Raw genomic sequence first — 26327 nt, 5'->3', positions numbered from 1 at the left:
GGCAATGGATCTGAGCACCAGTCCTCCAGTCAAAGTTCCAATAGTACCCCTCCTCCTGTCGCAAGGATGTCACACCCACCCAGATCCCCGCAGGCTGGACCTTCACATCTGGCAACTGAAAGGGAAAGGTTCCAATCCCTAGGGTGCTCCGACAAGGTGATCGCAACCCTGCTCAAGGCAAGAAAACCATCCACAAACAACATATGATAAAGTATGGAACAACTTCAAGACCTTCATGCTTGATAGAAACTGTGATCCAGGTTCCCCTTCGTCATCTCAAATTCTTGAGTTCCTGCAGGCAGGTCTGGACCTGGGTCTTGCATTGAGTACTTTGAAGGTACAGGTGTCAGCGATCTCAGCAGCAACCAGTAGAAGATGGGTGGAGGACCCATTGTTAATCCAATTTTTTAAGGCCGTCAGGAAGATCAGACCACCGTCTAAACAATCTTTTCCCACTTGGGACCTTACGGTCATCCTGGAGTCCTTAGCCAATCCACCCTTTGCCCCTTCGGACTCAATATCACTCTGGAACCTAACTTTAAAATTAGCCTTTCTGATAGCCATAACCTCCGGCAGGCGGGTGTCAGAGCTCCAAGCTTTGGGAGCAGATCAGGATCACATTATTTTTTACCCAGATAGAGTGGAACTTAGAACAATACGAGGGTTCATTCCCAAGGTCGCTTCATCCTTGAGCATGTCAGAACCCTGGGCACTCCCAACATTTTCTGAACAGGACTCTGTCAGTCTTCATGAATTAGACATCGCCTCCACTCTGAAATGCTATCTCCAAGCCACAGCTCCATTCCGGGCTTCCATCAGACTGTTCATAATTCCCTGGGGAAAACATAAAGGAAAGGAGGCATCAGCCAGAACGATCGCTTCATGGATCGTCAAACTCATCCACAAGGTGTACAGGACAAAGGGACTAGAGACCCCTTCAGCGGTCAGGGCGCACTCCACAAGAGCGGTCTCTGCCTCTTGGGCGGCAAGAGCGAATGTGTCGATCGAAACTATTTGTCGGGCAGCAACCTGGTCATCCCAACACACATTCCTGAAACATTACAGGGTGGACCCAGGAGCTCTCTCCTCAGTGGAGTTTGGCAGACAGGCAATCACTTCGGCCTTAGCCTCTTCTAAATAATAAATTCTTTAATAAACCTCTAAGCATTATCCCACCCGTCTCAGCTAGTTATTTGTCACAGGTATGCTGCCATGGAGGCACCAGGAAAACAGAAAATTGTTCCATACTTACCGTAATTTTCTTTTCCTGGTGCCTATCCATGGCAGCATACATTCCCACCCTCGGTATTCTATATTAACGAGAATGCGGGGGCTGTACTAACCTTTTCTTTTATAATATTCACTAGTCCTGAGGGAGGAGCCAAGGCGGAGCTTGTCACAGGTATGCTGCCATGGATAGGCACCAGGAAAAGAAAATTACGGTAAGTATGGAACAATTTTCTGTTATATGCAACAAAAACTATATAAAAAATATATATTCTATATTTTTTATTTGATACTCCCATAGTTGTCGTTTCTTATTTTGTCTATACACAAGATATGTCATCATGACCTCTATGTATATAAATGTATATTAAAAAAAATGTAAAAAAATCCTTTCGTTTTTTTCTCCTTCTCTTCTCATTTTCTATGGTTTCCTGTCTTTTTTGCCTCAGTGTATCTCCTACCCCCTCCCAGTGCCACTCTTCTACTTTTGGAGGAGGAGAAGGGTATACTCCACAGGGCCCTCCAATTATGTTGACATCTTTTCAACTATTGTAATTTATCAGCTACTGAGTTATATTTGTGAGACCCAATACACTGGAAAGCTATACCATCCGACTGTTTGACCTCATTACTTTTAATTCATAAGATATTGTATGCCCAAACTTGCAGATTTGGTTATGCAGATTTTGCTATGTAAGTAATGGGAACCATATTACTACTGCTGTTTTTTCTTTATTGACCTGTATTACTTGTTTGTTTGCTTTTTTCCCTAATACCCTGTCATTTGTGTCTTTCGCTAGAACTCCGTTCCACATAATTTATACTTACCCTTGATGAAGGAGTGTATAATCCCTCTGAAACACATAGGGTAATGAGTGTTGGGGCGCACTTCATTATGTATGGGTGCTCAACCCTGCAATATTAACATTGTTCTCTTATTTTTAATTGTTTTGTACTACCTTGTGTTTACCTTTTGTGATTATGTATATATAGATTTTGCATTAATATAAATATAGTTTTGTACTTTATCGTATAGTACAGGGGTTGACAAATTTGCTTGGAATCTAGGAGCCAGCTAAAAAAGTTAGGAGCCAGGTCCGTGACGGCGATCTGGACCTGTCCCTGGCCTGACATGGAGACGAGTGAGGGGAAGATAGCCCCCAGCCCCTCACCTGTCTCCAAGTCATTGCCCATAGCTCTTAGAGGGACATTTTATTTTTTTATTTTTTTCAAATGACAAATTTTTTTTAAATTGCATTTTAGTGTAAATATGAGATGTGAGGTCTCTCTGATCCCAGATCTCATATATAAGAGGACCTGTCATGCTTTTTTCTATTACAAGGGATTTTTACATTCCTTGTAATAGGAATAAAAGTGACACACTTTTTTTTTTTTTTTTTTTTTTTAAAAGAACATTGAAAAAAATAAAAATAAAAGTTAAAATAAGAAAAAAAAAAATTATTTTAAACGCGCCCTGTCCCGCCAAGCTTGCGTGCAGAAGCTAACGCATATATGAAAGCGGTGTTCAAACCACACATGTGAGGTATCGCTGCGATCGGTAGAGTGAGAGCAATAATTCTAGCTCCAGACCTCCTCTGTAACTTAAAACGTGCAACCTGTAGAATTTTTTAAACGTCGCCTATGGAGATTTTTAAGGGTAAAAGTTTGTCGCCATTCCATGAGCGGGCGCAATTTTGAAGTATGTCATGTTGGGTATCGATTTACTCGACGTAACATTATGTTTCACAATATAAAAAAAAAATGGGCTAACTTTACTGTTGTCTTATTTTTTTTTGTTATTAAATACATTTTCCCCAAAAAAGTGCGCTTGTAAGTCCGCTGTGCAAATACAGTGTGACAGACAGTATTGCAACGACCACCATTTTATTCTCTAGGGTGTTAGAATAAAATATATATATAATCTTTAGGGGGTTCTGAGTAAAGGGAAGGAGATGGGGCTTCCCCTGCCTGCCAGCCTATTAGCATTGCTGGTTGTAATTCCAACGGCCACCACAAGAGGGCGCCAGATTCCAGCAGGAACCATAGGATCGTAGAAGGCCTCAAAGCCGGGGCCTCAATTACCGGCCGCCGGCGGCGCGGCCCGACACGATCACGCCGGGGGGGTCCGCGGTGACAGGATACCCCCAGCTGTGATGCCCCAGGCGCCAGGCCGCTATTTCTAGTCGCAAATGCGACCTGGCGCCCGGGTTTTGTCGAGCCCTGGTATAGTAGTATGTGCCTTTAAAGTCCACCTATAGGGATTTCCTTTTTTTTTGCAATTGTTATAGGATGTGGCACAACAAATCTGCACAATTATGCCTTTCTGTACCCCTGTTTTTCTACACACTGGTAAATCTATATGCTCCTAATGTCAAACCATTGAAATTTATTCTAAAAAATTGTCACACTTGCTAAATCTATACAAAAAGGTAATCTAATAATATGTGGGGATTTCAACATGGTTATGAATGATGAACTTGACTCCTCCTCGGGGGCTCTGAGGAAGAGGCCATCCTTAGGATCTTGGTGCCATGAAGAAAGACTCTTTGATCCCTGGCACTGCCTTAGATCCACTGAGAGGGCCTACTCATACTACTCTACAGTGCACAATAGTTACTCTAGACTCAACTTTTTTCTCACGGATATGTATACCCTGCAGAAAGTGAGTAAAGCTGATATCCACAACATCACATGGTCCGACCACGCGCCTGTGAACATTGAGGTTGTGGATGATCACAAAACATCCCAAAAACCGCTGTGGCGCAACAACACTTTCCTTCTGTCACATCCCTGTATCAGGGACGAGATAGAAGAGAAACTTAAAGAATACTTTAGCCTCAACTCCAATGGGGAGTGTTCTTAAACGATGGTCTGGTGTGCTCACAAAGCTTATGCTGGGGGACTACAGTATTTATCGGTGTATAACACGCACCTTTTTCCCCCTAAAATCAGGGGGAAATTAGGGGTGCATGTTATTCGATGATGCCCCGCCCTTCCTAACCTTTTCTGCCGCTCTCGGCAGCTTTCAGTTATTATTGGCCGTTCTTGGGTATATTCGGTCGCTCTCGGCTATTTTCAGCCACATTCGGCCATTCTCGGTGGCTTTCATAAAGCCGAAAGCCGCCGAGAACGGCCCGAGTGTGGCTGAAAATACCCGAAATCCGCCGAGAACGGCAGAGAACAAGTGCCGCCGAGATACACAGGACATCTGCTCTGTATCTCGGCGGCGCCATTTTTAAAATGGCAAGGAGACAAGCCTGCAAGGCTGCAATGCAAGGCTGCAATGCAAGGATGCAAGGCTGCAAATGACTGACAAGGCTGCAATGCAAGGCTGAAAATTACACTGACAAGGCTGCAATGCAAGGCTGCAAATGACACTGACAAGGCTGCAATGCAAGGCTGCAAATGACACTGACGAGGCTGCATTGATAGGCATTTAAATGTAAGTTTTTTTTCCATAAACTTCCCTCCTAAAAGTTTTTTTCTTTTAAATTCCCTCCTAAACTTGGGGTGCGTGTTATACGCCGATAAATACGGTACTTATCCAGGTTGCCTCTAGAGAGAGGAAAAAAATGTTGCAGTGGGTAGCACTGCTTCACAAGTCCATTGCAGACCTAGAGGCACAACATAAGAACCCTAGCACCGTATCCCATGGTATCTTAAAACGCCTTACTTGCTGTCGCAAGGACTTTCAACAGGAACTTAGGGCAGACTACGACCTATATTTCATGAGGAGGAAACTATCTTTCAATTCCCAAAATAATAGAGCAAGCAAACTCATAGCCTCCCAAATAAAAAAAAAGACAAGCTAAAACCAATATTACACACTGTGATATTTGGGGATTCTTTAGCTTCTGTGTAGAGCACACCAGTGAGCAGAGACCATGCCAGTCATGCCATTTAAGGGCTTGTTGGTCCACTTTTATTAAATGAAAAAAGAAAACAAGTCTAATATCAGGAGGGTTACCCACACAGGTGTATCAGCTTTCCACAGCAAACACTGTAAGTTGAACGGAAAATACCAAGCCACCTGGCTCTCTTTAGCAGCACTGCTTCTCAGACTTATGCGTCAGCCCTCTCGACTCTATAACCGAGTTCCTGTCCACTCTGTGCCTCAGCACTCTTCCAGCTTCCTTGCTGTTCCAGCCCATAGGCTTGGACCCTCTGTCTGCTCTGACAGACAGAGCTGTGCAGACATGCACGCTTCTCTCTTGCTTGCCTGGACTCCTCAGGAGGGTGGAGCCCAGAACCCTGGTCTTGACTCCGTTATAAGCCCAGGATCCACCTGTTCAATCAACCAGCCAGACTTCTGGCTGTTCCCAAAACCCGGTCCCAGGATTGGAGATTCCGTCCCACCCATAACGCTAGGGAATCTCCGGGCTCCAGGTCCCCAACTGGATTTTTGTAAACAATGAGGAAACTGAAAAGCCAGTTTCCTCCCAAATAAACAACTCCCCTGGAGCCCCTCAACCTGCTTGGTTGAGAACCCTGCATCCTTCTGCTGGTGGGGTAAAACACTACCACAACACTTACAACATCCCAGTTCCAGTACCACACTTCACAACCCTAAAGACATAGCAAATGCCTTTGGGGATTACTACGAATCCCTTCATAATCTCAACAAAGACCCATCCACCCACCAACCCATGGAAAGAGAGATTGATGAATTCCACCAGGGGATCAGATTGCCCTCAGTAGACACAGCAATGCTACAAGTGTTAAATTCTCCATTCACAAGTGCTGAAGTTGAGACAGTTATTAAATCTCTCCCCTTGCACAAGTCACCAGGATCGGATGGTTTCTCTGCTGACTACTATAAGGCCTTCACCGCACTCCTAGTGCCAAAATTAGTAGATGTTTTTAATAAGGCAGCCACAACAGGATCCTTCCCAAAAGAAATCGCAAAATTGATCATAGTTACCTTACCCAAACCCGGTAAAGACACATCTCACCCACAAAATTTTAGACCAATCTCCTTACTAAATTCTGATCTAAAGATTTTATGCCAAGGTTTTGGGCCAACAGACTACTAGAAATTACCCTCTCCCTCATAAGATTGGACCAAGTAGGCTTTTTAAAGGGCAGGCAAGCACCAGATGGGACTAGAAGGATGCTAGATCTCCTGCGGTTAGCAGAAGTTAACCAAGTACCCAGTATCTTCCTAGCCCTTGATGCCAAAAAGGCTTTTGATAGGGTACATTGGGGTTACCTATCAAGCACCTTACATAAATTTGGAATATCTGGCCTGATTCATTCAGCAATCATGTCATTGTATTCCAAACTCACAGCGCAAGTCTACACATCTAGTCTCCTCTCTGATCCTTTCCTATTATCTAATGGTACGTGCCAAGGCTGCCCACTCTCCCCAATCATATTTTCACTTATTATAGAACCACTGACAATACATCAGGACCAATGACAACATCAAAGGTATTAGAATAGGTCATGAAACCCACAAGATAGGACTCTTTGCAGATAATATTATTATCTTAACAATATCTAACCCAGAAACCTCTATACTAGAACTTAAGAAAATGCTACACAAATTCAGTCTAGTTTCCTATTACAAAATCGATATTAACAAATGTTTCTCTTTAACACTCAATGTACTTGTAGAGGAACAAAATAGGATCAAAAATATGTTCCCCTGCAACTGGAACCCCCCTGAATTACTTATCTTGGGGTGCAGCTCACCTCATCTTCCACTAAACTATATTCCAGCAATTACCCTCCACTACTTACGAACATTGAAGAGGATATGGATCAAATTGGCAAATTGCATTTAACGTGGATGGGGAGAATAGCTAAATACCAAATGCAAATACTGCCTAAGCTACTGTACCATTTCAGAACACTACCCATACCTATCCCCCCAACTTTCTTTTCACAACTAACGAAAATATTAAAAAAATGTATTTGGGCTGGTAAAAAACCTAGAATCGCATTGACACAACTGTACAAACCCAAGTACCTTGGCGGGGTAGGCCTACCCAACGCACACAATTATTACCAAGCAGTAATCCTGGAACAAGCATGGTATTGGTTCTTGTGTCAAATTGACAATAGATGGCCAGAAATTGAGCAAGAAATCACCCCAGGCCATAATCTCCCAGCGCTGGCAATAGCAGCCTGTTTACACCACAGACCTGCATAACCACTGTACCCATGATACATACATGCTCCATGATAAAACAACAATTTACGCATACTCCATTGCAGGAAATAAGAACATCATTAGAAACGTATGAATACCTAATGCCAAACTTCTCGACCCATGCTTGGAAAAGGAAAAGGGATACACTTCATTACACCTGACTTACAGGGACTTGAAGCACTGGACAGATACCAAATGTTTCAAATAACACACTACACCAAATATAATACACCCAAGCCACTAAAGATACCCCAAATATTGTGGAACCACATAATAAACAAAAGCCTGGGGAAACACAAGGGGATATCCTTATTTTACAAATTCGCTACCCCCTATACATACAGTCTATATGATGAAGTGGGAACAGGAACTAAAAAGAGAATTCCCACTGCATCAATGGCACTTAGCTATCTAATACAATGCCAAATCCTCAGCCTGTATAGATCATTGGGAAAATGTGCAGAAGATACTACGAAGATGGTATCTCACACCCCTACATATCCCTACACATTCACCAAATGAACCCAAAAAGCCCTCCACTCTGCTGACGGAACTGTAACAATACTGGAAACCTTCTACACATATTGTCGAGTTGTAAGGTGATAGATTCCTTCTGGCAGGAAGTAGCTTCCATCATTCAGGACATAGCAAATACCACATTCACACCAAACCCTGCACTTGCCCTTCTCAGCATCGGCATTGAAAATTTCCCACATATGGCGAGGAAATTTATTATACATATCCTATTTGCAGCACGTATATCCTCCCAATTACCTCCAAAAATTGAGGAAGTAATTTATAGAATGAACGCCCACTACACAATGGAGAAAATTCTTGCGTATAAGGAAAGAAGAGCTCAGGCCTTCCACAAATACTGGGAGGTCTGGAGAGCTTCTCACTATGCCTGCTCTCACTTGTGACGATAACTCTATATTTAACATACTCATGATAACTTAAATAAATACACAGCTGTATAGTGGTAATAACAAAAATTAACCTTGGTTATAGTCACACCAAGGTACCTGCGACCAATTGAGGGAACCCTCAATAAGGTCACTGGAGGGCTACCTCTTTCAAGTCCCTTAGAGGAGCCTGCTCCCAGTATGTACCCAGTCGGGGTGACAGGTTCTACCTCCTGTTGAGGTCGAAAGCTATGTGAATATGTGTAGCTCAGGTAGCAAAATTTCGGTGTAGTAGTAAGCCTACCATTCACCAACCACTATGTTCATTTTATATGTTGTAAACAATGCTTTGCAATTCATGTACAAAATGTTTTCTTTTCTTCCATAAAAATTTATGGTTAAAAAAAAAAATCTGGTAGTGATGACCTTGAAAAAAACAGGGATTCCTTGTTGCAAGAAGCTTCCATGAGAGGTTCTTTAGTACGGAAGAAGTGAAGTTTCACCTCAATATCTCGTGGGGGTCATCCTCTGGATGTGGAGCTAGGGATCTATGGATTCTGTCCATCTCTAGGTGCTCAATAGGTATTGATGGTGCCAGCTCCTGGAAGAGTGCCGTCATGGTAGATTGTAGGTCTAGCACTGTCTCGTGTATGCCTCGGATACGAAGGTTAGAGCATCTGGCCCTGTTTTTAAAGTCCTCTAAGCACGTTTCGAGGTTGCAATTCTCCTCCCTAAGGACCTTGAGATCCTCCTCAGCGTGATTGCCTGTAAGGAGATCAAGATCATCTGCCTGCTGCTCAAGGGCTGAGGTGCGGCGGTCCACATCATGGATCTTACGGGCCTGTTATGCTGTAATTGTATCTGAGGTGTTTTTAAGGGCTTTGGTGAGCATCCGCTCAAATTGGCATATTAAATCTGACTGAGGGCATTTATACTGTAATGCTATGCCATACCTGTTTAATTGCGTTACTGCAACCTGTAAGAATAATGTGTGCTGTTAGCCTGGTTACTGAAAGCTAGTCCCATTACTAAGTCAACTATTGTAGGATGGTTTACTGTTTGTTCTACAAGGCTCCTCCCGGCAGTCTGCACCATGTTTGTCAGGGACCGGACTAACATATGTACTTTTGGGATGCGCTTATTATACTTATCACGAGATTATATATATATATATATATATATATATATATATATATATATATTGTGAGGGGTTAGCTCGGCAGCGGGTGTGTGTGACCCCCCTGGATGGGTTCACAACACAAAATTAGGCACAGCAGACAGCGTTGTAGGTGCAAAAAAACAAAAGATGCAGTTTATTTATGCTACATGCAGTGAAACATATAACAGCCAAACAAAAATAAAACATGAAAATAAATCCTGGTCAGCTTGACCTCTAATTACACACTTAGACTCCCTGTCTAACAACTGAGTGCAGCCTTGTGCTGCCCCCAGTCCCTGTCTCTGTTGTAGGGGTTTGCCACACAGGCGTTAACTCACCGCACAGAACAGGTATCACACTCCCCAGTCTATACACACAAAACTGGTTCCAGGATGGAGCATCTCCCTAAGCATGCTGGGGTTTTTTGTAGAGGTCTAAATGAGCCCACTTACTTCAGCTGGGCTCATTAACTCTTCCCCTCTAGTTGTACAAGTCTGCGTAAAGCCTGAATCTAGGGCACACATATTTCCCATCCTGGATACAACCAGGTGACTTTACCTGCGTGCTGCCACATACCCCCCCCTCTTGTTTCAACCTTGGGGTTGTAACACAAGCAGTCAGACACGCATGTATCCGAGACAAAGCATCCACATTCCCCATTTTAACACCAGGGCGATGCTTAACTGTAAAGTTAAATTCCTGTAGGGCCAGGAACCACCTATTTACCCTTCTATTGGTCTCCTTGTTTTGAGCCATCCACTTTAAGGCTCCATGCACACTGAAGCTCAAAAAAGCTATTTCTGGACGCCAGATTGCTGGCAGAAAACGCTGGTTGAAAAACCTGCTTTTAACAGCGTTTTATACTAGCGTTTATGAGCGTTTATGAGCGTTTTACAGCGTTAGCGTTAATGGGCGTTTTTTATAAAAATACACAGAGGACACTACAAAAATCCCACAATGCATTCCCAAACTCCCAAAATGCATTGAAACAATAGCATTTTTTACCCTAGCAGCCATTTTAGACCAGAAAAAGCACTGTCTTCAGCAGAGAGCTGTCTACTGTTGCTAGCTGCGTTGACTATGGATCCAGCCGTGAAGACAATGCAGGAAATACTCCTCCTGATTTTGTTGCGTCGGATCAGAAGACGAAGAGAAATTAATGAGAGGACCAGAGTTCGTCGGTACTGGACCCATCCGTTGATTGACCAACGCATCTCTTCAGGATATTTCACCAACCTATATGTTCATCTGCGTAATTATCCTGAAAAGTTTTTTAACTTCACAAGGATGTCTGTTGGCACATATGACAATCTGTTAGAGAGGCTGCGACCACGTCTCACTCGAATGGACACCCAGATGAGGATGAGCGTGTCTCCTGAGGAACGTCTCCTGGTGACACTCAGGTATTTCATTATTTTTGTCATGTGTATTTAAAATGTTACTTTTTTTTTTAAACAGTCATGTTTTCCACAATTGTCCTTAAGGCTGGGTTCACACCACAGCGATGCGGGAACGCCGCAAATCCGCGGCGTTTTCCCGCATTGCATGACTCCCGCCGGCAGTTCACACTGCCCTATGCGAACGGCTGGGAGTGTCAATGAAATGTTAATGACACCCCCAGATCCGTCCGCATATCGCAGTACGATCTGCAGACTCGCACAGGAATCGGATCGCATGGTGTGAACACCCATGCGATCCGATTCTGCTGCGGACCAAAAAAAGGGTCCCGTGCGAGTTTGCTGCGGGAGCGATGCGAATTCAGCCATACTATCTGTATGGCTGAACTCGCATCGCTACGGAGATCGGATGTGATTTGCACTGCAGTGCGGTGCGAATCACATCCGGATCTCCCCCCGCAGCAGTGTGAACCCGGCCTAAAAAATATAATTTTTTAAAAATATTTGCCTTTTTTACATTACCAATTTTTTTTTGCTTGGACAATGTTTTATCCACAACAAATTTACTGGCTTGTTGATTTTTTTTTATATTTTTTGATAAAATAAAAAGGATTGTATATAAAAAAAAGTTATTTTGTAACCTTTTCCCAATTCTAAAATGTTATTGACAAAATTTTTTTATTTTTTTGTAGGTTCCTGGCCACAGGACAATCGTTTGTCTCGCTGCACCACTATTTTCTGATGGGTGTAAGCACAGTGGCAAAAGTGACCCGGGAGACCTGCCTTGCTCTGTGGGAGGAGTTAAAAACCGATATGATGCCTGAGCCTACAGAAGAAACATGGGAAAAAGTAGCTAAAGAATTTTGGGAAAAGACACAGTTTCCAAACTGTATAGGAGCTCTGGATGGAAAGCATGTCCGAGTCAAAAAACCACCTAACTCCGGGTCGCGTTATTTCAATTATAAAAAGTACTTTTCTGTTGTACTTCTGGCATTGGCGGATGCAAATCTGCGCTTCATATTTGTGGATGTGGGGGCCTACGGGAGTCAGGGGGATGCCCGAATATTCCGGGAGTCTGCACTGGGTCGTCGTCTGCATGAAGGACGACTAGGGATTCCTTCTTGTAGACCACTTCCAGGCACTACGGAGCCCAGTCTTCCACTGGTGATGATAGCCGATGAAGCTTTTGGCTTAGCAGAAAATCTAATGCGCCCATATAGTGGAGGAGGACTTACTTACCAGCAGAGAATCTATAACTATAGATTAAGCCGAGCCAGACGTGTTGTGGAGTGCGCCTTTGGAGTATGCACAGCAAAGTGGCGTGTACTTCTCTCCGCCATGCAGCTTGATGTGGAGAACGCTATAAAAGTCGTCCTAGCATGCTGCGTGTTGCATAACTTTTTAATTGTCAACGAGAGAGTCTCCACAGAACCTGCACCCCCAAACCCAGGACATGATATGCAATTCATGGACTTGCGCAGTACTGCTAGAGTTATAAACATCCGAAATCAGTTTGCCAATTTTTTTGTTTCCCCTGCTGGTAGTTTGGCCTGGCAAGACCAATATATTTAGTTTACTTTTTCTTGATACTAGCCTTTACTTACCTTGAATGTTCTCCCAGATTAATAAAATTGCATATGTTTTTTTCATTTCAATAAAGTTAACTAAATTTTAATAAAATTCATTACATTACAATAAAGTTCAGATTTTTTTTATTCTTTTCTTTTTTGATCATCAAAAATAATACAACCAAACAGTGTATAGTGTAACTTTTTCAAAAAAAAGAGGTCAAAACTGATAGCTAATAACTGACAACTGACCATCAACTGGCCAAAAACTTTATAGAATGTCAAAATGGGTGACACGTTCAAAAAAATGCAAATTTAGTCAAAATAAAATCATAATTCTTCATAAACCGGATCAACACTCCGTGATTCCAGGCGTGGTGATTTGGAGGGATTAGTGGTATCAAATCGATGTCTCTGGTGTTGAGGTGTGGGTGGCATACTTGCAGGAGGCACATTTTGTATATAGGAGGAGAGACCTGGTACATTGTAGGAGTAGGCAGAAGGGGAACCTTGACCAGTGGGAGGGCTGCTAGAAGACAGGCTTGGCACATTGGTGGAGTGGTACCTTGGTGGCCCAGAGGGAGCAGTGGAAGATGGACCTGTCATGTTGGGGGGGTGGTACACTGCTGGCCCAGGAGGAGCAATGGAAGATGGACCTGGTACGTTTAGGGAGTGGTACATTACTGACCCAGGAGGAGCTGTGGAAGAGGGACCGGGTACATAGGAGGAGTGGTACACTGCTGGCCCAGGAGGAGCAGTGCAAGAGGTAACAGGCGCATAGGTGGAGTGGTAGACTGCTGGCCCAGGAGGAGCGGTGCAAGAGGTAACAGGCGCATAGGTGGAGTGGTAGACTGCTGGCCCAGGAGGAGCAGTGGAAGAGGGAACTAAAATGGGTGGTGTTGGCATCCCACTCCTTTGCGCCACCCTACAGGCCAACACATATGTGTACATGTTCTCCATGCACTGCTTCTCCCGTTCAGCATCTAGATCTGACAGCAGCATGAATAGGCTGCGACAGAAAGTCACATGAGGATGACTATGATCCATAAACACGTCGCTTTCGGTTCTCTGTTTATTTAAGTCCGTAATCAGCTGTACAATGCGTTGCTCCATTTGGTTGCTGTTGTCTGGATTACGCTGCTGACGATTACCGCGTCCACGACCACCACTGGAAGAGCATGCGTTACCAACTCTATTTTCCTATGAAGAAAAAAAACAGATAATTGATTTTTACAAAAGGGATAGATAGATGAATAGATATATTAGATAATAATAATAATAATAATAATAATAATAAACATACCTGCTCAGTTTCTAGATCCACACTCCCAACTTCTGATGGCGTGGACAATGTGCTAACATTTGGGGAAGCAGTCGCCCGTGAAACATTTCCTTCCCTCTGATCAATCTCCTCATCTGCCTCTGTAGCATTCCAGTTTGATGTGGTTCTAATAAAGATAACAGAAAGGTTGTGACTACTGATAAAAACCACGTTTTAGTTATTACAAAAATATTAATGTTAATTTTTTTGTAAAAAAATTACATAATATTTTTTAAAATTTACAAAATCAAGCTCTAAAAAAAATGGAAAAAAAAGAAAATTTAATTGAAAAAAAAAATTGTTCACAATATTTATTGAAATATTGAAATAACCACTTTCAGACTGGACCATTTTGCTGGCTTAAGACCGGAGCACTTTTTGCGATTCAACACTGCGTCACTTTAAGTGACAATTGTGTCCTTTTTTCCCCCACAAATAGAGCTTTCTTTTGGTGGTATTTGATCATTTAATTTTATTTTTTGCACTATAAAAAAAGAGCGACAATTTTGAAAAAAAATGCATTATTTTTTTCTTTTTGTAATTTTAACAAAAAAAATTGTTAACATAAAAATATGCTCATTACCAATGGTACGTCACCTCACTGGCCCCTCCCTGCAATGCAAATTACTTACGCTCTTGACTCCATGGAGCGTCTTAGGAAGGAAAGCTCCTCAGCTAAGGGGTGCGGTCTAATATTTGAAGGTGCTCCACTTCGCTCCGTAAGCAGCTTATCCTTCACTTCCCTCCTTATTCTGTCAACTAGTGACTTCCATCGAGACTGCAAAGCTGCAACTGACAAAAAAAAAGGTACATTAAGCATTTTTGAAACTATATACAATATGCACATAAAAACAAAAAAATTATTCAAGCACACATATGCACTTACGTCGATCTTTCTTCATGCTTTGGCTCATTTCATCCCAGTCCTCCGTTAGGCTGCAGCAAATTTCATTCCAATTGTTCCTTTTGGAAACACGGTCCCCATGTCCAGGGTGAGATAAGTCCCAAATTGCAGGGTGCATTTGTACTGCAGCAATGAGCTGTGATTGAGAAACATCTTTTGCCATTTTGCTTCCTGTCCTGTATGCATAGGACGACTCAGAAGATGTGTGTGCAGCAAGAGAGGAAGTGAACTGCTCAAGAGGTGTGGATGGGAGGTCAAATGTTGCTTCCTGTATGCACAAGATGTCCTGTAATTTTTTTTATCATAAAAACGTCAGACGCTGATTAACTAGCGTTTATGAGCGTTTATGAGCATTTATCGGCGTTTGGCGGTTTTTGGCGTTTTTTCCCGGTCAAAAACGGCACTTTGAACGCGAATTTCTGGCGTTCAGAAAAAAGCCCATAAACTCCACTGCTCATTAAAGCTAAAAAACGTCCATGTGTGCATGGACACATAGGCTAACATAGAGTGGAGTTTATGGGCTTTTAAAAAAAACGCCCAAACTCCAATAAACTGCAGTTTATGAGCTCCAGTGTGCATGGAGCCTAAAGGAGCGTGATCAGTCACCAGGTCAAAGTGCCTACCTAGCAGATAGTACCGAAGGGAATCTAGAGCCCACTTCACTGCTAAACATTCCTTCTCAATCGTGGAGTAATTTACCTCATGGGACTTCAACTTCCTGCTGAGGTAAATGACTGGGTGCTCTTCCCCGTTCCAGACCTGGGATAACACTGCTCCTAACCCAACGTCTGATGCATCAGTTTGTACCACGAAGTCCTTAGAGAAGTCTGGTGAGTACAACACTGGCTGGCTACATAAGGCTGTTTTTAAGGACTGAAATGCTTCTTCAGCCTCTGGGGACCATTTAACCATGACCGACTCTTTCCCTTTTGTCAGGTTGGTGAGGGGCACAGCCTGAGAAGCAAAATGGGGAATGAATCGTCGATAATAGCCAGCGATTCCCAGAAAGGCTCGTACCTGTTTCTTGCTGTTGGGACGTGGCCAACTCTGTATGGCCTCGACTTTATTGACTTGGGGTTTTATCACCCCCTCCCAATAGTGTACCCAAGATATTTGGCCTCCTCCTGTCCAATGGTACACTTCTTTGGATTGGCCGTAAACCCAGCTTCCCGGATAGAGTCTAGGACTGCTTGTACTTTTGGCAAATGTGAGACCCAGTCTGTGCTATGGATAATCACATCATCCAGGTAAGCTGCAGCATATTTCTGATGGGACCTCAGAATCTTATCCATTTTCCGCTGGAATGTTGCCGGTGCATTCTGTAACCCAAACGGCATTCTCTTATATTGGAATGCCCCATCTGGGGTTACAAACGCAGTTTTCTCCTTGGCCGACTCGGCCAGGGGAATTTGCCAATACCCTTTGGTGAGATCAAGAGTTGTCATATATCGAGCTGTTCCCAGCCGGTCAATCAACTCATCTATATGCGGCATGGGGTAGGTGTCAAATTTTGTAACTTTATTTAATTGTCGAAAATCGTTACAAAACCGCCAGCTCCCATCAGGTTTGGGCACTAGTACGATAGGACTGGACCAGTCACTCTGGGACTCCTCTATTACACCCAATTCCAGCATCCTTTGTACCTCCCCACGTATTGCCTCCCGTCGGGCCTCTGGTATTCTATAAGGTTTTAGTTTTACCCTTTCTCCTGGCGGGGTGATAATGTCATGCTCTACGCCAGATGTTTGTCCTGGAAGCTCAGAGAAAATCTCTTTGTTACAAAGTACAAACTCTTTAACCTCCTGTTGTTGGGGTTTCGATAAGGTGTCTGCTATTCCAACCTCAGGAACTAAGCAATCAGGCTGTACTTGTGACAAAGTCTCTGCGACTAGGGATTCCCTATCCCTCCAGGCTTTCAGCAGATTGACGTAATAGATCTGCTCCGGCTTTCGCCTTCCTGGCTGTCTAACCCTGTAGTTCACCTCACTAATTTTTTCAATTACTTCATATGGACCTTGCCATTTGGCCAGAAATTTGCTTTCAACCGTTGGGACTAGCACCAAGACCCTATCCCCCGGGGAAAAAGTACGGGTCTTGGCCCCACGGTTGTACACTCCCTGCTGTGCTAACTGCGCTTGGGTTAAATGTTCCTTTACAATTGGCATTACCTGTGCAATTCTATCTTGCATCAGGGCAACATGCTCAATCACACTCCTGTGAGGAGAACTCAAATTTTCCCAAGTTTCCTTGGCGATATCCAGCAGCCCTCTTGGGTGTCTCCCATAGAGCAACTCGAAGGGTGAGAAACCCGTAGAGGATTGGGGTACCTCCCTAATGGCGAACATCAGATAGGGTATTAGATAGTCCCAATTCTTTCCATCTCTATCCACCACCTTCTTTAACATTTGTTTTAGGGTTTTGTTGAATCTTTCAACCAACCCATCTGTTTGGGGGTGATACACAGATGTACGCAATTGCGTCACTTTGTACAACTTGCATAATTCTTTCATAACCCGGGACATAAAGGGTGTACCTTGGTCCGTAAGCAGTTCCTTACAAATACCCACGCGGCTAAAAACAAGAGATAGCTCTTTGGCTATGGTTTTGGCCGAGGTATTTCGAAGAGGAATTGCTTCCGGATAACGGGTGGCATAGTCCAATATAACCAAAATGTACTGATGCCCCCTGGCGGACTTCATTATCGGACCTACCAAATCCATTGCGATCCTTTCAAAGGGGACCTCAATGATAGGAAGAGGTACCAGCGGGTTACGGAAATGTGGCATAGGTGCCGACTTCTGACACACAGGGCAGGAGGAACAATAATTTTCTATTTCCTTCAGGACCCCAGGCCAATAGAATCTCTGCAATATCCTCTCCCTGGTTTTCTCTGTCCCCAGATGACCTCCCAGAATGTGCCCATGGGCCAATTCTAACACCAACTTCCTGTAAGGTTTGGGCACTACAAGTTGCTCAATGGTTTCTTCTGCCCTTTGAGCCACTCGATACAGCAGGTCCCTTTCCATAGTGAAGTACGGGTTAGTGCAAGTCTTATCTGGGTTCACTAACTCGCCATCTATTTTCACCACATTTTCCCGTGCCTTTATTAGGGTGGGGTCTTTTAACTGTTCTGTGGCAAAATTTTCCCTGTGAACCTCAAGATCTGAAAACTCCACAGACGGCATGTTTTCATCTGAGGATGTTGGCTCCTCCCCAGTTTCTCGAGTTTCCCCCGCCAATACCGACAAAGGAAATTCAGGAGAGTCCTCACCACTCCCAGAGGAATTCTGGTCATCTTCCTGGTTTATAGGGGCACCAGTGGGGGGCTCAGGACAATCCCAGAGTTCCCAGAATTTTGGAAAATCCCTTCCCACAATAGCATCATGTGGTAAGTGAGACACTAACCCCACCTGATGAGAGAGGTTACCTTTGGGGGTCTCAAAAAACACTGAAGTTACAGGATACTCTCGGGTGTCCCCATGCACACAAATAACAGCCACCCTGTTCTTCCCAGAGACCTCTGTAGTAACTAATTCAGCTTTTATCAACGTTACCAGGCTACCTGAATCCAGCAACACATCAACATTTCTACCATTAATACACATTTTACATAAATGTTTCTCAGGTCCCCGAATGGCAGTGCATGCAACTGTCGCAAACAGCGACTGACGTCTCTCCCTTATAAAGTCACATTGCATAGGCTCATCCACAACGGGGCAATTGGCTGCAATATGTCCCTCTTGGCGGCAGCGGTAGCAAATAATCTTTTTCGCTGCCTCTTGCAGCATGGGCTTCCTGGGCTGCTCCCGCCAGACCTTAGGAAGAACTCCCACTCTCTCACTCCCTCCACCCTCACCCCTTGGAGTCATCTTACCCGCCACTGGGAATGATCTGGTCTTAGGGTGGAAAGTCTGTGAGTCCCTGGAAGAGGTGGTTAGGTTCTCTGTAGCCAAGTACCTCTCAACCAGATCCACAAGTTTATCTGCATTTTCTGGGTCTCCATGGCTTACCCATTTTTGGATGGCAGTAGGAAGAGCTCTCAGGAAACGATCCATAACAACACGTTCCACAATGTTTGGTGTGGTCAAAATCTCTGGCTGCAGCCACTTCCTGCTCAGGTGAATGAGATCATACATTTGAGACCTGGGGGGTTTTCCAACCTGAAAAGTCCAATTATGCACACGCTGAGCCCGGACGGCCAGGGTAACACCCAGCCGTGCCAATATTTCTGTTTTTAGCACCACATAGTCTTTTGCTTGGTCAGGCTCTAGGTCATAATAAGCTTTCTGCGATTCCCCAGTTAACAGAGGGGCCACCAGTCCAGCCCATTGCTCCTTAGGCCACTTTTCCCTTTCAGCAGTCCTTTCAAATGTGGTCAAAAACACCTCCGGATCATCCTCTCCAGTCATTTTTGTCAGTAAACGGCTCACACCATAGGATGCGGTATTAGTGTAACCACTTGCCTCATTGGTCTGCGGACGTTGCTGTATTAATGTCTCTATTTGCTGTTGAAGACTCTGCTGCAAAGTTGCATTTGTCTGCTGCTGGGCTGCAAGGCTCTTTTGTAAAGCTGCATTTGTTTGCTGCAGATTTGCATTTGTTTGCTGCTGATTTGCATTTGTTTGCTTCTGATTTGCATTTGCTTGCTGCTGATTTGCATTTGCTAGAGCCAGCTGTCTCAGTATCTCTTCCATGCTGGCCTTAAAAAAAACTGCCAAAATTCTCCACCAACTGTGAGGGGTTAGCTCGGCAGCGGGTGTGTGTGACCCCCCTGGATGGGTTCACAACACAAAATTAGGCACAGCAGACAGCGTTGTAGGTGCAAAAAAACAAAAGATGCAGTTTATTTATGCTACATGCAGTGAAACATATAACAGCCAAACAAAAATAAGACATGAAAATAAATCCTGGTCAGCTTGACCTCTAATTACATACTTAGACTCCCTGTCTAACAACTGAGTGCAGCCTTGTGCTGCCCCCAGTCCCTGTCTCTGTTGTAGGGGTTTGCCACACAGGCGTTAACTCACCGCACAGAACAGGTATCACACTCCCCAGTCTATACACACAAAACTGGTTCCAGGATGGAGCATCTCCCTAAGCATGCTGGGGTTTTTTGTAGAGGTCTTAATGAGCCCACTTACTTCAGCTGGGCTCATTAACTCTTCCCCTCTAGTTGTATAAGTCTGCGTAAAGCCTGAATCTAGGGCACACATATTTCCCATCCTGGATACAACCAGGTGACTTTACCTGCGTGCTGCCACAATATATATATATATATATATATATATATATATATAGATATATATATATATATATATATATATATATATATATATATATAAAGCTATGCTAGAGTTTTATAAAGTTGAGCCCATAAAAACCAACATGATGCCAGGGAAATCAATGAAATGTAGAAGTTGTAGTCATTGGTTAATTAAAACACTGCAGTGTGCATGCACAAACAGATAAGGTGCCCGACCACCGTAGCTTTAGATTCTGCTTACCAAATGGCAAGCATGAAAGGCAGGTGGCTTTAACCCAGCCTGGGGCTTTAAGCTTGCAGGTGACCACAACATAGATGGTAATCGAATAGTACTGCTCACTTTGTCCGTCCCAATATCCGTATGCTTTCAATGAATGCTCAGGAAGAGAAAAGGACTAACCATAGTGTAGTATGTTCCAAACTTAGTGAATTTATTAAATAAAATATTGCACTTACAATTACGTGGTTATATGAATGCATAAAAAAGATTGCCAGCCGGCATACACAAACGGAGCCCGTCCTCCTGGTCGGATCGCGCGGTGACGTCACTACGTGTCCTCCTCCAGACGCGTTTTGTCATCAACAGACGTTATCAATGGGGAACAAGCAGCATAGTGACTCATCATCTTAAATATAAAATCCAAGCCTCGTTCTGTGTCACAAGTAACTGGATCCAGGAATGCCGTATTGGCAAATTTTCCCTTACTCTTCAAAACGGGGACAGCTGTATCCACAACGCTTTGCAAAAACAATTATAAGTATAAAAATATAAAAATTACAATAAAATATAAAAGAGAGTTGTCCAATGGGTGTACGGCGCACTACACCTCTAAAGGACAGAGGAGTCCAGAGAATACCCAAAATGGATAACTGTGGACTTAGTGGGGGAGCAGTGAACTGTCTCCGGGATTGTAGGAGCCTAAATGGCAAAGTATATATATATCATAAGGAAAAGAGGGATGTAACCGCGCTGGAACAATACTAAAAAAGGAAACAAGCCACAAAAAGCAGCAGCATACAGTGTGATAACACAGGAGATCAAATAAAATGAAAAAAGTTGGGCTATAGTTTTTTAAAATTGAATCCATAAAAACCAACATGATGCCAGGCAAATCAATGAAATGTAGAAATTGTAGTCACTGGTTAATTAACCACTTCGCACCCAGGCCAATTCTGACATTTCTCTCCTACATGTAAAATTTCTAATTTTTTTGCTAGAAAATTACATAGAACCCCCAAACATGATATATGTTTTTTTAGCAAAGACCCTAGAGAATACAATGGCGGTCGTTTTTATCTCGCACGGTATTTGCGAGATATTTGGTTTCATGCTTAAAAAAAAGCAAAAAACAGTAAAATTAGCCCAATTTTTTTGCATAATGTGAAAGAGGAGGATACGCCGAGTAAATAGATACCCAACATGTCACGCTTCAAAATTGCACGCGCTCGTGGAATGGCGCCAAACTTTGGTATTTAAAAATCCCCGTAGGCGACGCTTTACATTTTTTTTACTGGTTACAGAGGAGGTCTAGAGCTAGAATTATTGCTCTCGCTCTAACGTTCGCAGCGATACCTCACATGTGTGGTTTGAACACCGTTTTCATATGTGGGCGGGACTTGCGTATGCGTTCGCTTCTGTGTACGAGCTCACGGGGACAGGGACGCTTTACATTTTTTTTTTATTGTTAATTTTTTATTTTTTTTGTTTGACACTTAAAAATAAATAAATAAATAAATTGATGACTTTTATTCCTATTACAAGGAATGTAAACATCCCTTGTAATAGGAATATGGCACGATCGGACATATTTACAGTGAGATATGGGGTCAATAAGACCCCATATCTCACCTCTAGGCTGGGAAGAATAAAAAAAAAACGATCCTGGCTTCCTAGCCAGATCGGCGCCATTAATTTGAATACAGAGGCCGGGCGTCACCTCATAACATCGCGCCTGGTCTCCGAACGATCATAGAGACTCCGGGGACAATCTGGTCCGCCGGAAATCTCTATGGTAACTTGCGGGGGCCGGCCGTAAGAACCTCCCGCCGTCCGTAAGAACGATCAAACGGCGGAACAGCCGCTATGATTCTTCTTATGGTGCAGGGAATCGCCGGCTGAAAACGCCTATATCTGAATGATGTCTGTGGCCTCAGGCATCATTCAGATATAACCACCAAAAGCCCATGACGTCAATAGATGTAGTATCGGCGCCAAGTGGTTAAAACACTGCAGTGTGCACGTACAAACAGATAAAGTGCCCGACCGTAGCTGTAGATTCTGTGTCATGGTTTTTCAGTAATCTTCCTCTGCTTACCTCTCCTCATGTGTTCAGACTAAGAGGCCAGCCACTTCCACCTGGTGGTTTTTATAACCTCTTCTCTAAGCATGGCTCCACCCCAGTCCCATCAGGGAACACTATATTAACCTGTGCACTGCAAGCCAGGGTTGCTGATCAACCATTGTGTATTGGGCTTTGTGGTTCCTGCTTGCCGTGTGCTCTACGTTTGTCTCTGTTACCGACTTTGGCATGTTCTCAATGATTCCTGTCTGCTTGTGACTTTGACCTTTTGGCATGTCCCTGACCATCGCTGTCTGCCTGTGACCCTGAACCTTTGGCGTGTACTCTGTTGTTCCTGTCTGCTAGTTGTCCTGACCTCTGCCTTATCCCCTTACTATTCTTGTTTTTCTAGCCTGCTGCTTCCTTCTCCTGTAGTCTACTGTGAGTGTGAGCTGTGAGACCCTGGGGGCCACGACCTGGAGCCAGACTGCAGCGAAGTCCATCCTCACCACTGGAGGCTCTGGTGAACACCTGCTGGCTCTTAGACTCCGCGCCCTGGGGAATCTATGCTCTAGCTCCTACCGGGATCTGTGTTAGTGATCCATTAGACCCGTGTCCTGAATCTCCCCGGGTACAATCTGCAGCAGTCAGTCCTCAGGTCCACTACCTAGCGGTGCACTTCCGACTCCTACGGAGTGCATCTGTCACCTGCTCTCAGGTGACCTGACAGTTTGATCAGCCATGGACCCAGCTGATGTGCTGCTACCCGCAGATGATCCTTTGCAGGGTTTAGTTCGCAGACTTGAGACCCAAGAATTGCATCAGACCCAGATGATGAGATTCCTTCAGGATTGGCATCCCGTTTTGTACAGGTTCAGGCCTCATTAGGACCCCCAGTTCAACAACCTCAACCGCTATCTGCTGCTGCAACTATCACATCAGTCGCAGCCACACATTCATTACAATTACCAGCTCCAGCCCATTTCTCTGGGGACTCCAAGGCTTGCAGTGGGTTCCTTAGCCAGTGCACAATTCATTTTGAACTTCAGCCCTAAAACTTCCTATCCGATCGGGCAAAAGTAGCATATATCATATCCCTCCTGTCCGGCAAGGCGCTAGCTTGGGCTGCCCCTCTGTGGGAACTGAATGATCCAGTGGTTTCTAGCCTGTCTGATTTCTTGAAACTTTTTTAGAATATCTTAGAGGAACTGAGTCGTGTCTCCTCAGCGGCTAGCGCTCTTTAACGTCTCCGTCAAGAGTCCACGTCTGTGGGACAGTATGCTCTTCGGTTCCGTATCCTCACAGCTGAATTGAGCTGGAATAATGAGGCCCTAGTTGCAACCTTTTTACATGGCCTCTCTGAGAGAGCGAAGGATGAATTAGCAGGAAGATCCCTTCCTGCTGATCTGGACAGTGTCATCACCTTGTGTAACCAGATCGATATTCTCTTTCAGGAGAGGGCCCTGGAAAAAAGACGCCAGCACTCTCAGTTCTTTAGGCAGCCTGAGCTCCCAGTCCCTTCTCTTCGATCCAAGGAGCACCCCCTGCCTACTGATGAACCTATGCAGTTGGGCTGGACTAAGTTATCTCCTGAAGAACGTGCTAGGCGCAGAACTCTGGGCCTATGCCTCTATTGTGGGGCCAAAGGTCATTTTCGTGACACTTGTTCTCTTCGTCCGGAAAAACGCTCAGGGCTAATACATCTGGAAGGTGGAGTATTAGACCCTGAAATATCACCTTCACCTTCTCGTCTTCTCCTTTCTGTGTTGCTTCATGTCGGTGCTTCCTCTCGTTTGGTCTCAGCACAGCTGGCAATTTCATGGATTGGGAAACTTACCCTTTTGCCCCTTACAATGCCATTGGTGGTCTTGGCGATTGATGGCACTGTTCTCCCACTGGGCCCTATCCTCTTCCAGACCCTTCCTGTTAAAGAGGAAGTAAACCCTGATGAGTTTACTTCCTCTTTTTTTCCCTGCAAAGGTAAAGCATAATGGACTACTATGCATCGCATAGTAGCCCATTATGTGTCACTTACCTGACACAGGAGCCAGCGAAGTCGCGCTGTCCCCTGTAGTCCACCGCATCCATCTTGCTGGTGGCGTCTCGCAGCTCCGCCGCTGTCATTCGGCGAAGCCGCGATGACGTCACTCCCGTGCATGCGCACGGGAGTCGACAAATGCGGCAGCTCCATTCTTGGAACTGCCGTGTTCAGTGCGCCTGCGCGCCGCTGTCTACGGCGCATGCGCCGTAGACAGCGGTGCCCGTTTTCGGGCAAATATTTCCTAAACCATATAGGTTTAGGAGATATTGCTTGGACCTACAGGTAAGCCTTAATCTAGGCTTACCTGTAGGTCAAAGTGGTTTGTAAGGGTTTACAACCACTTTAAGATGTCAATAGGGACACTCCACCAGGAGTGGATATCCTTCCTTGTCTTACCTAAGGCTTCATCTCCTATCATATTAGGTCTTCCTTGGTTACGGCTCCATTCTCCACATGTTGACTGGTCTGCTGGACAGATCCTGGCTTGGGGTTCCTCCTGATCCTCTTCCTGCCTACTCAAGGGTACCCCAAAAGAGAAATTTCCTGTTGCCACCATCCCAGTATCTTCTGCTCTTCCCGCTGTATATGGCGATCTCTGGGATGTGTCCTGCAATAGTCGGACTGGTGCACTCTCTGGGTCATGTGGTACTCTGGATGAGGGGCCCACCTATGAACCTGAGTCGATCATTCACTCCAGTTTGCATAACCATTTACCATTGCCTGTCCCTAATCTCCCTTGGACGCACAGCAGGGCTAACTTGTCTGCAAGTTCCACAGTCGCTGTGCCCTGTGATGCGATTGAGATGGCCGCTACACCTGACAATACTATTCAGTCGGCCTCTGCACCAGTTATGCCAGTCCAGCCCATGCCCAATGAGTGTCCTGCTTCTTGTTCAGGACCTTCTGTAACCTGGCCTCACCCTACTGCTACAATGTCCGTTCAAACCCGTTTAAGGACCTCAAGCCATCCTTTTGATAGACTGCCTCATTCGGCCAGATGGGGTTTTCAATCTTTTTCTCAGGGCTCTCTGCATTCTGTTGGTGTTTCAGCTATCCAGCTTGACTCTTGTGACACATCCCCTTCTAACCAACCTGACCTCAGGGATCCACTGACCTCTGCTCAGTTTGGTGGTCCTGTGCTGGACGTCCAGCTCATCTTTAAGGGTCTGGGGGACCCTGCTTAGACTCTTGATGGTCTTATCATGCCCTTACCCATTCCTAAAAAGCCTTTAGTCCTCAATAAGTCCTCTTGTCCTCTCCCTACCCTGATTCCGGTCTCTGAAGCTAATCTAAAATACGAGGTTTGTCAAGTTTTGGATTCCTGACTCCGTAAAGGCATTCTTCAGTACCTCGTACATTGGAAGGGGTTTGGCCCTGAGGAGAGGTCTCTTGGATCAATGCATCTGAGGTCTTTGCTCCTCATCTGTTGAGGAGGTTCCATCTGGAGTTTCCCTTTAGGCCTGGACCCAGGTGGGGGAGGCCTCGTAAGAGGGGGGGGTACTGTCATGGTTATGCAGTAATCTTCCTCTGCTTACCTCCCCTCATGTGTTCAGACTAAGAGGCCAGCCACTTCCACCTGTTTTTTTTTATAACTTCTCCTCTAAGCATGGCTCCACCCCAGGCCCATCAGGGAACACTATATTAACCTGTGCACTGCAAGCCAGGGTTGCTGATCAACCATTGTGTATTCATTGTGTGTTTGGCTTTGTGGTTCCTGCTTGCCATGTGCTCTTCGTTTGTCTCTGTTACCGACCTTAGCGTGTTCTCAATGATTCCTGTCTGCTTGTGACCTTGACCTTTTGGCATGTCCCTGACCATCCCTGTCTGCCTGTGACCCTGAACCTTTGGCGTGTACTCTGTTGTTCCTGTCTGCTAGTTGTCCTGACATCTGCCTTATCCCCTTACTATTCTTGTTGTTCTAGCCTGCTGCTTCCTTCTCCTGTAGTCTACTGTGAGTGTGAGCTGTGAGACCCTGGGGGCCGCGACCTGGAGCCAGACTGCAGCGAAGTCCATCCTCACCATGGAGGCTCTGGTGAACACCTGCTGGCTCTTAGACTCCACATCCTGGGGAATCTATGCTCTAGCTCCTACCGGTATCTGTTAGTGATCCAG

At 44.7% G+C, this 26327-nt stretch overlaps 2 protein-coding genes across 4 annotated transcripts in view; one reads left to right on the top strand and one right to left on the bottom strand.

Moving 5' to 3' along the window:
- The window catches only part of UNC93A (unc-93 homolog A), an 894938-nt gene that overhangs the window by 829670 nt on the left and 38941 nt on the right, over window positions 1–26327 (top strand). The gene's annotated exons all lie outside the window — the stretch shown is intronic.
- LOC143989529 (uncharacterized) lies at window positions 13384–14972 on the bottom strand. The gene is made up of 5 exons (XM_077489660.1): window positions 14615–14972; window positions 14361–14520; window positions 13711–13855; window positions 13506–13607; window positions 13384–13416 (listed from the first exon to the last, which is right to left on the bottom strand). The coding sequence occupies exons 1-5, from the start codon at window positions 14793–14795 to the stop codon at window positions 13384–13386; spliced, it is 621 nt and encodes a 206-aa protein (XP_077345786.1). The 5' UTR covers window positions 14796–14972.

Source organism: Lithobates pipiens, unplaced genomic scaffold (assembly GCF_037356315.1).
Source record: "Lithobates pipiens isolate NorthernLeopardFrog02 unplaced genomic scaffold, aLitPip1_a1.2 Scaffold_18, whole genome shotgun sequence".
In the NCBI taxonomy this organism is placed as follows: domain Eukaryota; kingdom Metazoa; phylum Chordata; class Amphibia; order Anura; family Ranidae; genus Lithobates; species Lithobates pipiens.
This window is presented reverse-complemented; position numbering and strand designations above follow the sequence as displayed.

Excerpts from the sequence above, each read along its gene's own strand:
- LOC143989529 (XM_077489660.1), bottom strand. The coding sequence starts at position 14,795 with ATGGCAAAAGATGTTTCTCAATCACAGCTCATTGCTGCAGTACAAATG. Across the intron at positions 14,521-14,614 it reads AAGCATGAAGAAAGATCGAC|TTGCAGCTTTGCAGTCTCGA; the intron begins GTAAGTGCATAT and ends TTTTTTTGTCAG. Across the intron at positions 13,856-14,360 it reads CGCTCCATGGAGTCAAGAGC|AACCACATCAAACTGGAATG; the intron begins GTAAGTAATTTG and ends TATCTTTATTAG.